We start from the raw sequence: 13,805 nt of genomic DNA, 5'->3' as shown, positions 1-13,805 counted from the left end.
CCACCTCCGCAGCAGCTCTGGCTACAGCATCAGAACTACAAAGAGAATCAAAGGCCAGACTGCTCATAACTCAAATGTTGCAGCCCTGCAATGAGGTGGAAAGTTATTTGCTGTGGGATTCAGCAGGGTGTCCTTGCCTGCCCTCCCATGTCACTCTACATGTCCTCAGTAAGTCTGCAGCAGGAAGCTAAAGGGACCAGGAGAGGTATAAATCTGATCTAGGCAGAGGCACAGAGAGGACTTTTAAGTAAATTCTTCCACTTTGTTAAAGTTTCTTGTTCAATAAAAAGGGGGGAAAAAAAAAAGTTATTTTTCTGATTCTTTATCACTATCCCATAAAAGCACTGATGAACTTAGCACATATATCTTAGTATCTTGATTTTTTTTTTTTTTTTTTAGTATAATGCTGGGAAACTGTCCAAGGCTTAAATAAAAGCCCTACCTTGGCTTTCAAGCTTGGCAGGCTTTTGCTTCTAATACACCACAGATCAGAGGGCTATTTTTTTGGCTCTCTGACCTGAAATAAGCTTATTCTCCAACATATATTTCTATTAGTTATGATAGCACTATATTCTTGTTGCATAACTTCAGGAAGTTGAGAAGGTGCCTCAGGTAACAGAATGACATCTTTTTGTAAAAAGTTTCGTATCATAAATAGTCCTTTTTGATGTCATCACAGTCAGTAGCTAAGTATAAAAGAAGGAAGGGAATGAGTCTCCTTCACTTCTAGTGCCCATTACAGCAACACGGTCACAAAAGAACCTGCCCACACCAGTAAAAGTCCTACCAGCCTGTTTTTCCTGGTCTGGCTTCACAAAAAACAAATCACTACATGCAGGCCCTATGGCTACAGCCAGGTCATTGACTCCTGAGTTTGGCACAAGCCCCAAAGGTTCCAGCAGTGCCTCTGAATCCCAACCTAAGGCAACTTCTGCTCCAAGCTCAGGGTCTCTACTGTTGTCTCGATGCAATTTCCCTTTGAGCAGCTCTTCTCCACACTAGGATTTCATTTTTCTTTCCTTCTCGCTTTCTTGACTGCTGGGGGAATTGGGGTAGAAAGTCATGCTGAAAATACCAGCTTTCATATGCAACAACGTGAGTAATTCAGAAAGCAGCATCTGCCATCTTCCCAGGTATGATGTTGCCAAGTGTTGAGACTCTGGAAACCCCAGGACATCACTCTTGGCCCAGATGTGGGCTGCAAACTTCAGCCTAAACCCTTTTGATAGCATGAACATCTACTTTGGTACTTCAGGGAGTACCGAGTTATTTCTAAAATCTAAAGACTTACATGTGCAGAAGCAGAGCGTGCACAAACATTAACTAGGCTGATTTTATCTGTTCCACCTGATGAGAACAGAGAGAAAATGAGGTGGACTCCAGGGAAGCCAGTCCCACAGCTAAGGCTATCCCAAGGGACACCAAGTGAGATGGTGGCCATCACACCCTGTCAAGAAAAGCCACCTCCACAGCAGCCCCCTGTGTGCAAGCTGGACATGGGGAACAAGGTCACCCCTTCCTGGGACTATTTCTCCTACTGCCTCAACCCCTCCACAGGACAGAGCTCGATCTTACAGGACACGTTTTCCAGCAAATAGCCTGCCCCAAATAGCCTGGTCCAGTTGAAACCATCTTTGCTCCTATGAGGCAGAAATGTGCCCGTTTCTCCCCAAATCTGAGTAACAATCCAGGAGGAGCCTGGACCTGCTCTCCCAGCACCAACTCTGCTCTTCCTGCAGACCCTCAGGGTTCTGCCCACCAACTCTTTGTGGGGGAAGAGGGAAAAAGCAAGAACCAGTAATTTAAAAAACAAACCAAAGAAAAAGATGACTGTGAACACCAACTATAAATAGAGCATCAAGTCCTGCTGTAAACTTGCAATAGAGCTGAACTAAAAATAGCAATACAAGACAAAGCAGTGCAGCACTGGTGTTGATGGGAACAGCGGTGTCAAGAGTATGAATATAGGAAAGAATAAGACTTTGCTACAGTAATTATCTTACCTGACACAGAACAATGTGGAATAAATATAGAAACTTTAATGCCAAAAAGGCTCCTACTCTCACAGCAATGTTAAAAGAAACACACAAAAAAAATCCAGAAAATTAAACTATAGAAGGAAAAAAGATCCTCTTTTCTTAGCTATAGTGGTATTTTTCTGTTTTTTTTTTTTATTATATGCCACATTCATTTTATTAAGCAAGATATCTGGCCAGAGTGGATCTAAGGCTGTACATCTCCTGCATACGTGGTCAAAAAGTCCAGCAGCACAAGTGGGATTATTTGCTTTCGTAGCTCAGCAAGACGCGACAAGAAATTAAGAGACTGAACAAATGCTGTAAAGATCAGGAAAAAAAAAAAAATCAAACCATCACCTCCAGCTACTCTTTGTACCAGCTGATTACTTTATTCCTCATCTACAATTCTCACCTCATCCACACGGGCTGTATTATAGAACAATCTGGGCACCTGCACTCAGAAGCAGGTCACGAATGAGTCAATGCGCACAAATCTGTGCAAAACAATTATTTCCATCAATGCAGCACAATATGCCTGCTACCAAACACTTCAGTCCTGGTCAACACATACTGTGCGGGTTTTCATAATAAATTCTTCTTTGCAACAAAAAAAGCATAGATTTTTTATTTAACTGCTGATTTAAAAATCATGTTGTTTTGCAATTTTACCAGTTACTTGGTGATTATATATGAGGAAATCTCAAAGTGGTTATTCTAAACTAATATCTAAAAAGTAACATCTAAACTAACCAAGTTAAATTTAGAAAATAATGAGAAAGTTTAACACACACAAATTTGACAAGGTGAGCTTAAAGGTAAATGATCTATGGTAATCTTGTTGATTCCTTTGCCAGATGTAGATAACGACTACAGAAGTTTGCTACCCTTAAACTTGTATTTTATGCCATATATAATCACTTTGCCTTTTACTATTCCTTCCCCTCAAGTACTTGATGTCACAAAGCATTTCCATTCTTTCTTTTTTCCTTGAAGAACCAAAACAATATGACATGAATTCTTTGGTCTGAAAGCCCAGAATCTCATGGAGAAAAGTGAGCATGTACTTACGACCAGAGAGAGTTTCTTCCTTGTGTGATGACTCCAGTGAATTTTGTTAGCCTTCGAGCATCTACTTCAATCCACTGATAGGGGTCATTTCTTCCTGCACACCAAGCACCATCATAAAAATCATTTTCATTAACACCTGCCTGAAAAGAAGGCAAAAACATCTTCATAAATCAGAACCAAGAAACTGAAGATCTTTCATGGGAAAAAGAAAAGAATACATGAAGTCATCATTCATTCCACTTACTCCTTTGGCTCCAGTTTAAGACCCCTGAGATTGTCATTCTCAACAGCTATATGGAGCGACCAAAATATTTTCTTACTCAAAGTGGGGAGAGAAATTCTGCAAAGTTCCTTTAAAACCTAAGAATCATTAGGTAGAAATTAGAAAGTATAAACAGAGCATCAGTTCAGTCCACCTGGCTGTGCCTGTGGCCTGATAGAGGCTTTATCCAGAACAAATTATCTTCAGAGTTACGAAAGCCCATGCAAAAAATGGTCAGTGCTGGAGCAATCTGCTTTCCCCGGGAAGCAGCAAAGGCAAGTATAAGGCATATGGAAACACTAATACTATTTCCCACCAATTTTCAGTTCCAGAATATTATTTTCATCACTAGGTTGTCAAAGGTTAAAACTCAGGAACGCTCAAGTGTACTCCAACTTCTATACCAATCTATATCCCAATTTATGTTGGCAAAACCCCCACAAACAGCCTTCTCAGCATTTTCAAAGAAATAGCTGCAAGGTATTTTGAGTAAGCTGTATTCCAAATACATCTAAAATAGCACTTAAAGAAACATAGCAACTGAGGTCTTTAGATATTTATCTTATTACTAAAGCCCAGGAAATGTTTGACACCAAGTTGGCTACTGCCACAGAGAGCACAGAAGCTTTTCCATATGGTCCTCTGAGGCTACGTGTATTCTTATGATATTTCATCTGGGTTTAATGTGGATTTATCATTGCCATCCATGCAATTCCAAGAATGGATATCCTTAAATATTTCCCAAATATAAATTAAGAGTCTGGAGCACTTTGTAGGTTTATATTAGAGACAGATCTTAAAGCTCTGTTCAGTGGTATATTTTCAGTTGGAGTGTGTCTATATGTAAAACATAAATGAAGTACCCAAGAACACAACTATAAACTAAATTTCCTGAGTTATCCCTCAGCTTCCCACTGAGCAGTACGAGCAGATATTACAGTCATAGCTGGTTACAACAGCAGAGATTGACAGTTTTGTCTAACTGCCTTTTTACAGATGGTTTCTACCAAAATGGGTGTTGGGTGGGTCTAATTCAGAAAGAGAGGATCAGTTGTTCATCCTGTTAATCCACAGATTCAATCTTCTTGTTTTCTCAGGTATTGAAATCTGAGATAGGGCAGCCTAAAAATTACTTGCTTTTCTCCATCTACCAAAACTACATTAAGCCACCTACTTCTATGCGTTAACTCTGATATTTTAAAGTGAAGTCTGTATAAAAGTTGAGGTACAAGATACTGAGAAAAACTCTCTTAACGATGGAAGATAAATTCTTCAAGAAGAACTGAACAACGGGAAAACACAAGAATATAAATATGATCACTGACCTGAGTTATAACCTTTTCCAAGAGAAGGTTTCATTGCATTTCAAAACAAGATGGAATCTGAAGCAGCCTTAGGGTTTAAAATCGATGCTTGCCAGGAAGTGTTAAAATCTACAGAGCACCTTGAACCAGCACCATGCTAATCTCCTTCACACTGAGGAAATTCCACCAATTTCTGTGGACCAAGTATCCATACCATTGCTTCAGCTTGGATCCTCAGTCCTCATTCAAATTGAGGATATTTCCCATTGATCTGATGCTCATCAGGGTTTAAACCTCTCCTCTACACTACGGTGAGAAGAGGGAAGCAGAGGAGAGAAGGAAGAGCTGATTTGCAAAAACCCTCTAAATTACATACTCCAATCTCCATGGTGTCAACTGGACTTAAATAAAGATATTGCTTAAGTTGTATGTCAAATATGTGGAGTCTAAAGGACATGCTTACAGCTATGCACAACTTAAAGTACTATGGCCTTAAACAGGGGCAAAGATACCGCCCAAAAAAAAGTAAAATAGAAACTGCCACTACTTCTTCCTGCTCTCTTATTTCCCAACATCAGCTTCTTTGAGGATAAAGGAATATTTTACTACGTAAAAAGAAGCAGGTGTCTTTGTATGACTAGCACAGAGTACTGCTTGAAAAAGAGGTGTTTAATCACTGAGAAGTTCTTATTAGTAATATTTCTGTAGGAAAAGAATCCTGAAAAATTTATGTCAAAAGTTCTCTTTTCAAGTCTATTTTTTTCTTAGGGTGCCTGAAGTTTTGAATTTGCCGTAAGGGCACTTTAAATATTGTTTCTATAAAATCTCAATTTAGTAGTTAAAATTGCTATTAAATTTCTTTGAAAAAAATTTTCATTCCTTAAAGATGAGAAAAATTATCATCAAATATTCAAAGGATATAGATCAAGATACCTTTTTGCAGTAAGATGTTTACTTGAATGTAAAAACTACATTGAATTAACAGAGATAATGGATTCAAGTTATGACATACGTAACTTTTAAGCTATACATTTTGAACACTTGTATTATCTTCATAAGTAGGAGGGTGAAGGAGGTAATGAAAACTGAAAGGATGGACTAGATCTTAAGCAAACCCTTTTTCCTTTCACTGAATTTTCCAGAATAACTCTAAGTCTAACCCAGCTGATGTTTCACTTCTAGCCAAATGCAAAAACATTTCTCAATACGCGGAGTCTTAGGAAAAAAATACCTTTTTGATCTAGCAAAAGGGACTTTTTTCTGTCACTCCTGTATAAGTTATCTATAAATGTGAGGATGTAAAATTGTAATTCAAATAAAACAAATCAACTGCTTATTACGTACCCAAAAGTTAAAATGAAGGTAAATCAAAAGGTTATGATTCCTTTACAAATTAGATGACTTCTGATTGTAATTCACGTTTCTCTTCTGAGTTAGATATATGCAAAACAGAATAAATAACTGCTCACATTATTGTTGTGTCAAAAGCCTTCTTTTATAATGAGGAGAAAGATGTCACTGCCTAAATGTATTCAACTGAAGAAAAGAATTTCAGTCTTCTGCTGCAAGTCAGTTAGAGCAGCAGTAAAAATATACTTAATATCAAACCGTTCCTGCTTAAATTCTTCTCAGTTCCCAGCAGGGTGATCACAAACATTATTTTACCATTGGGAAATTTGGGAGGGGAAAAAAAAAAAAAAAGCATTACTCATCACAGGTATTTATAGCAACCCCTGCCAGTAGGAAAGAGAAGAATTAAAGCACACGGGCTAAAAGAAGAACTTCAATAATTTTGTCTTTTGCTTGTGTTTTGATAATGCAGCTTTTCAAAAGGCACTAGCGAAACAAAGAACTGAAGTGACAAAAAGCAATGCAACCTGCTTATTTGCATACACATGACTGTATTACTTGGTTAATCTTCAGTGTCTGGATTTCTCCAACCAGGAAAATAAGGAAGGGGAAGAAACATAATTTGACTAATTATTTCAGGTTTTAACCACTGCTAATTATTTTACAAGTGACAAATACTAATGGCTTTTAACCCTGAAGGCAGAGCTCCTCACTGAATATTATTTCATGCTATTATTTTTCCTGATGATGTTAAATTGCTACTAGTTATGCTACAATTGTAGTTGAAGGCTAGATCTCCAGTAAACTGGGCTCTACAACCCAAAAAATTGCTCCTGCCCTCCAGAGGTTCCAGCTTCATCGCCACATCCAAACAGGACTGGGAGGAAAACCAGGTCGCACACAGCACAGGTCACAGGAGAAGCAGATCCCAGAAGGTCTTACCTCCTGCTGAACCTGTTCCTCCTTGGAAAAAAGCACACGCCAACTGGTTAATTTCATATGCTTCAAAAAAATCTCAACAGAAAAAAATAACCCTCAGAAGGCTTTGAAAAACTCCATTATTCTGTGGATTCCCGGTAAAGAGAAGTGGTGCCAGTTACCTGGGGTGAGACATAAGCTTCTCAGCTGACTTTGCATCAGATGATGAAATTGAGACTGGATTTTGTCTTATTTCAGGGAAGAACACAACAGTCACATGAATATTGTGAAGTGGTGATCCCCCAGGCCATGCCACAACGGCAGCAGCCCATAAAATTGCTCATCACCGCACATGTAGCACAGTGCTGTGGTGAAACATCGGCCTCTCAGAGTCTCTCTGACTTGGGAGAGTTGTTTTTCTTCATGTGCGGTGTTAAACAGCATGAAAACTGAGCTGCCTAAATACCAGTGCCTTTGCCTTTCCCCGGCATGCTGCAACCTGCCCTGTGGAGCACTGAACAGAAATCATCAGGGACCTCATCACCCATCTGACACATCAGTCCCCTGTAGGACCTATTATTATAGGATTTTATCATTGGTTTTAAGCATATATTTTTTAAATACTACTGAAATTCAGAAGATTTAATGCAAAGTAAAATTAAACGCCAAAACCCACGTGACAGGGAAGAGAACTGCAAATTCGAAGTGGCTTTGAAAAATTTTGAAGTGCTATTAATTTTAAGCTAAATCCAACAGAAGCAATATCTAAAAAAAAACCAGATACAAGCTCATACTTTTAACACTGCCAGTCACAGTGGTAACTGAGTGGTCAAGGCGTATAGAGAATTACTGTACTTATAGTATACAGTGGATTATTTGTATACGAGCCTTCCATAGTCCTGAGATCAATTAAGTCCCTACACCAGAAAAGAGTAAAACCAGCTTTTGGATAATAAGGAGAATCAATCCACGTAGAATTTACACAGCTCAGGAAAATGACGACACTTAAGTCTGTATCAAGCAGAAGCGTGAAATTGTGAAGCCTTTGTTCACAGCAACAAAAACACCATCTTTTGAATGCAGAAGACTAAAAAAGCAATTTGCACAAGACAGTGGGTTCGTAACCAAAGACTCTACCCAGCACTCCAGGGAGGGGACAACAGCCCCTGTGCTGTAGAGGTGGAGTCCTTATTCTCCCAAAAAATGCAAAATAAACCACTGCCACAGAACTGGCAGAAGCATTACAGTTAAAACCAGGAAGACCCAGGTATGGCTGCTACCCAGCAGGTGAAGGTGGGATGGGAGAAGTCCTGGAGACAGGACACCAAAAAACCCACACTTGGTCTAAACTGAGCCCTGGGAGATTTTGGGAAGGATGAGCTGAGTGGCACCTCGCTTCTGCTTGCTTCCCAGCAAGACTATGCCCGTGGCGTCTGCTGGAGGCTCTGGACTATATTTAGAGAAAACATCATCCATAGGTAAGACTCTTACACTTCTCTATTTTAAGGTAGTGTTACTGGTAATGATAGGACACTGGGCTGGATGAACTGCTAGTCGAAACCAGTATGAGTATTCTTGTGTTTAAATAAATTGGACTTCAACACCAGCATGAAAAAGGAGAAACCAAACCTAATAGGGAATTCAGAGGTTCGCATCACAGTCCTTGGTCTTATACCACTATATAAACAAAACTGTAGTAAAGTAATTAAACATTCCTATAGAACCCACCTGAATATCATCTGCATTCCATTTTTGAGTTCATGAGGGGTTTTTTTCCCAGCAGAGAATACAGAGTAAAGAAGCAAACTACCTCACTCACATCTCAAAAGGAATTAAACATCAAGGCTGCAGGTGAGACCTCACATTGCACCCGCCCCTCTGTACCTGCATGATGACTTGGAAGAGAAGAGCCCATTCCCACCTCCAGCTGGCTCTGCTGCTCATGGTTTGCAGAGCAAACTGGCTTACCGAGCTTTTGGACCAAAATAAACTCTTTTAAACGAACAGTGGGATTTTAACCAAGAGCGGTCCCTCCTTCCAGCAGCAGCCCACCATTACACTGCAGTGGACATCATGTGAATTCACACTGCTGGTTAGAGCTCATCCTTCCTAGGCCCAGTCTTAGTTCATTAGCTAGCAACCCCTTTCAGCTGGAGAAGAAAAAATACATAATGGAGGGTCTAATAATGAAAGATAAGTAATAAATTAAATAAACTTTAGAGATTTTTCACTGTTGGCTCGTTGCTAGTATCCTGTTTACGACTTTTGAGTTTTAAATGTTGTACTTTGTTACACCAACGTAACACTTTTACACTGGAAAAGACTGTAATTCAGAAAACAGCACTAATAAAGTGGGAAACAAAAACACAAGAAATGGGAAAATGGAATTTGGTCCTGCAAAGCACCTAAGCACATCTGTAATATTAAATAAAAGAATCTAAACCAGATTGCATGCTAGTGTCTTCTGAATTGAAGCATTTTTCGGTAGCATAATCATTGCCTCTGAAAAGCTGCCTTAGGGCAAGTGCTTCACTTAAAACCACACTTTCAATTAGCTATTGTCATTAACTACAGGCAAACAACAAAAAAAGCGACTTGCTGCGTGAGCTTCTTTCCAGGCTGGTTGTTAAGGGAGCTGGAGCCATTTACCACAGCTGAGAAGGGAACATTTTTGGGCTGCCTCACAGAAGTCTGTTTGGATTTGCACCCTCAGCACACTAAGTTTGGAGGTTCTTTTCTAGCTAAACCCCACGAATCTAAAGGTTATCCATCAACCTTACTCACTTCTATAATTCCAGCGCTTCACCTTCATTTGAATTACACGAGCTGACAAAGTAGTCAGAACCAATAACCATCCATTGGTTGTCTTTATACAACAGTACAACCTTAAGCCATTCTCCCACTTAGGAGAAAAAATGATGTTACCTGAATATTAAGCCTTCCTCTGTGGGCCCCAAGGCCGTAGCGCTTTGCTGTAGAGGCATGGAGCTGGAAGTCAGTAATTTTTAATGTCTCTAGACCAAGTGGAGGACAATCTACAAAACAAAAGATTGATTAAAACTTAATTAAAGGAAAAGCAACACGAAAACAAACAAGTATTCAAAGTTTCTGGATTTCACTTGTGCCAAACTGGCTGTGGGCCTCAGCTGGTCTCTGTGAAGTCAATGAGAAATGGCAGCTCTCATAAAATCAATGAAGCAATGCTGATTTACACCAGCTGAGGATCTGGCTTTTTGAGGATCTCAGATAGTTATTACTGCTTGATATAAGCTTATTTTTTTTCACAGATAGGCAGTTTTTCCTGTCAAGTGCTTTTCAGTACAGAATGCCAGTAAAACAGTCTCTTATTTTTCTCTCTTTTGGCACTTTCTTCTTCATCTCTTGTTTTGATTTTTTTCCCCACTGTACTCATTCCAAGCTACTGTATGAAGTTATGTTTCTAATTAAACTCTGTTCTGGAAACTCAAATCCCAGTCCCTCATGTTGCACAACAGCATCTGTTACAGAGGTCTGGGGGGACCGGACCAGCCGAGCTCTGCAGAGGTAGTGACTAAGCACAAAAAGGGCAATTTTGAAACAAGGGGCCATCTATCTGAGCTCCAAAGCCTCGAAGAAAGAAAAGCAGATGCTATTGCTTTAGCAACTACCCAGTAACGTAGCACACCACAACCTGGAGCTTTGGCTTTGGAAGATAAGACGTTGGAAAGAGTCTGCTTTGTGATTATCAGAAATATATTCCCGTCTAAAATGACCTCAGCCACCACAATTCCCCAAAACGCATAGCATATTTATCCTCAAAATACCATGGCAAGGTGGGGAAGACCCACTCTCAGTGTTTCACAGGAGGTGGACAAAAGCACAGTGAGACACTTTGGGAGCATCTAAATGGTACAACAGAGCACAGTTTAGAGACCCCAAAGTCAAAGTCCGCATGGGGCCGAGGTGGAAAGCAGCGTCATAATTCATATTTAGCTCAGGTACTTGTTAGGTTAGACTAGCTTTTGCACTGCCATGGCCATATCACTTCTGGTTTTGGGTAGAGACCAGATTTTTTTCTGCAGTCAAGTGTGGGAGGTTTGCTGTAACTTGCACAACAGGTTGTGACACAGACAGGGGCCAAGCACCAGTCATGGAGCCCAGACCACATTTCCAGTCCCCAAACCATCCCTCTGGTCCTCAAACCACCCCTCTTCGTTTGTGCCATGGTTACTGGAGAAGTGTCAGAGAGCTTCCTCCCATGATTTATACCTGTGTCTCTCTTACATATACATTTTTAATCACTCACCAAAATGTCATCAGGGTATGTACCTGAGAACCTCATCCTTGACATGTCTAACATTGACATGTAGTTTTGCATTACCATGCACAAACTGGCAAAATACATGAGATTTTTTATGTTCCTCCTTAGCTCACGACAACCGGAAACCCCTCAGGAATAATTTTACATGCCCTCAGTTCACGTTAGTATTTGTTCATCCTTAGGAAAGTTCTCACACAAATCTAGGGCCAGATGTCTCCATCAGAGGCAGTAAAGACAAATGCTAAATATTACTGGTTTTTCTGAAGTACCAACAGAGATCTTAGTCTTACACAAGGGACAAAATGTAGACAGTTCCTCATTTCAAAGACCTTTCAATCTAATTATCCAAAACAGAGAAGAGACAGGATGTATAAGGAAAGCCAGAGGAAGAAGTAGCTGAGAGGATTTTTGTTTCAGTGGCTGATTGCTTTAATCACATTTCCTTATAGAGCATTTCATCTTTCATCGTACTCCGACTGGAAGAAGTCCCAGGCTCTGACAGATCTCTACTGGTTATAAATTACATAGCTGGGCACTGCCTGCCTTTCTTTAACAATTTCAGGACAGGTTTGGAAATCAATCTCACAGCGTAATCCTGCAAACTCTTGTGCACTTTGGTATATTCTGCTCTGTGAACAGTCCCACCACTCCCAGGCGCTCAAAAGCCACCTAGAAATACCTGTGCTGGGTCTGAGCTGAAAATAAAAGCAAGCTGCTTTTACATACCCAGTTCAGAAAATATAATTTAATTTGATGTTTATACTGAACCAGCCCGCAGGTATGGCTAGGAGTTAATAAAAGGGTAGAACACTTCCCACAAAGTGAAGAGCCAGCTCCACAGGACGTATGGCCACGCGATCCACAGTCCCCTTCCTCACCATTCTTCTCTTCTGTACAAGACGTATTTTCATGAAACCTGCAGGAAAAGCACTATTTTTAAGCCTGGCAGCTGCCTGTCAGACCTGGCTGAAGTCACCTGGAGTGACACACACCTGCCAGCGTACGCACGAGAAGTGGGTTTGGTTTTATTCAGACTGAAATGTTAATAATTTATTATAAAACTGTGGTCTTCAGGGAAGGTTGCTTAGACTGCAAGACAGGCATTTACAGGCTGAAAAAAATTACCTGCATATATTTGTGTGTATTATCTCTGTTTCTAGAGAAACTGAAGCCTAATAATAGACTCAAAAACGTACATATGGATCTCAGTTAAACATGCCTGACTGCTCTTTATTTTTCAAAGACGAGTTATTTGTGTTGTCTGTGAACACATCAGATTAACAGGTCAATATTATGAAATGCTCAATTTCACAGGAGTTTTCAATGAAAGCAAGATTAGGCTCTAAGAGAAGGCAGGAGCAGTACAATATGCAATATAGATACCTTTGATGAAAACTGTGCAATACGTTGTTAACAATACACTGTCCTTTCTCAATGTTCTCAAGACTTGTGATATTTCAAGTGAAATCATTAGGATCTTTACCATCCATTCAGCAGTATCCAGGATTTCTTTTTTCTGTTATTTACATAAATTAGTAGCAGAGCACCTAGCTTGCTTTCTCTGGAAGTGAATTAAACCTTAAGTTGTCACTTCATGAACTTACCAAACCATGCAAAGATTTTTTTTTTCTTTTAACTTGGTAAGAAAAATCAAGTATTTTGCTCCAACACTTGACTGAAAATTAATGGAAAGAATTCCCAAACCAGCAACAGAGCAGCAGGATTCTCCATAAAAGACCACTGACCTTTAGATGTTTCCATCTGCGCAGCTCTGAACCAGGATGATGTTCTTGGAGTCATCAAGCCTATTGTTTGCAGTAGCTTTGATGTATGGAATTTGTGAAGTTTTCCACAAGACAAGACCTTTGATTTTGCCTTCAAATGAAATTAGGTCTTCTATTTATAGCCATAATGTTTGACTATTAACACTTTAGGAATATTACTTTTTTCCACATGCTTATGAATTCCACCGTCAATGAAAGGATGAAAAGAGGAGTATATTAGACCAAAACATCAATCTGTAATGTACAGAGATGGTGGAGGCAAATTTTTCAGTGTGGTCTCACCTGATTGACTCCGAGTTACTCATTATAATACCACACAATCCACCTAAAGATGCTATTTCACTACTGAAAAAAAAACCTGATTCATACTGTGAATTTAATTTTAGATAAATTATTTTGTTAATGTGTGTCCCCCCCGACTTCTTAAAGCTACTAGAGATAACTAGGACAACATATTTTTTCAAAAACATATAGGAAAAGAAACTGATTTATGGCATTCATAAAGATTGTACTTTTTAAACTATTGCTTTATTATATTTTGTTTAACTTTTAAGAAATCTTTAGTATAACAATGAAAATTGCCACATAATAAATGAGGCTGTCTTAATGATTTTGTATTCTCCGTGCTAGTTTGAAAAACACCGCAGAAGCTATAGAAATTGGGTATCATGAATAATCAGAGCAGTTCATACCTTATCGATTCACCTGGAAATGACCCAGCTGTTTGGTCATTTCTTTACCTGGTTGAAAAAGTAACCATTATAAAATACAGAAAATGACATTTAAATCCATGTATTATGT

General features: G+C 39.4%; 1 protein-coding gene across 1 annotated transcript in view; it reads right to left on the bottom strand.

Moving 5' to 3' along the window:
• CPXM2 (carboxypeptidase X, M14 family member 2) overlaps positions 1-13,805 on the bottom strand; it is a 78,280-nt gene that overhangs the window by 44,641 nt on the left and 19,834 nt on the right. Inside the window, exons 2-3 of the mRNA XM_065639078.1 lie at positions 9,846-9,955; positions 3,087-3,226 (exon numbers count right to left, since the gene is read on the bottom strand). Of these exons, the coding sequence (XP_065495150.1) occupies positions 3,087-3,226; positions 9,846-9,955 (250 nt within the window). The remainder of the gene's footprint in view (positions 1-3,086; positions 3,227-9,845; positions 9,956-13,805) is intronic.

The sequence above is a fragment of the Caloenas nicobarica genome, chromosome 7, assembly GCF_036013445.1.
Source record: "Caloenas nicobarica isolate bCalNic1 chromosome 7, bCalNic1.hap1, whole genome shotgun sequence".
Taxonomy (NCBI): domain Eukaryota; kingdom Metazoa; phylum Chordata; class Aves; order Columbiformes; family Columbidae; genus Caloenas; species Caloenas nicobarica.
The sequence above is the reverse complement of the archived record's forward strand: the minus strand, read 5'-3'. Positions and strand labels throughout refer to the sequence as shown.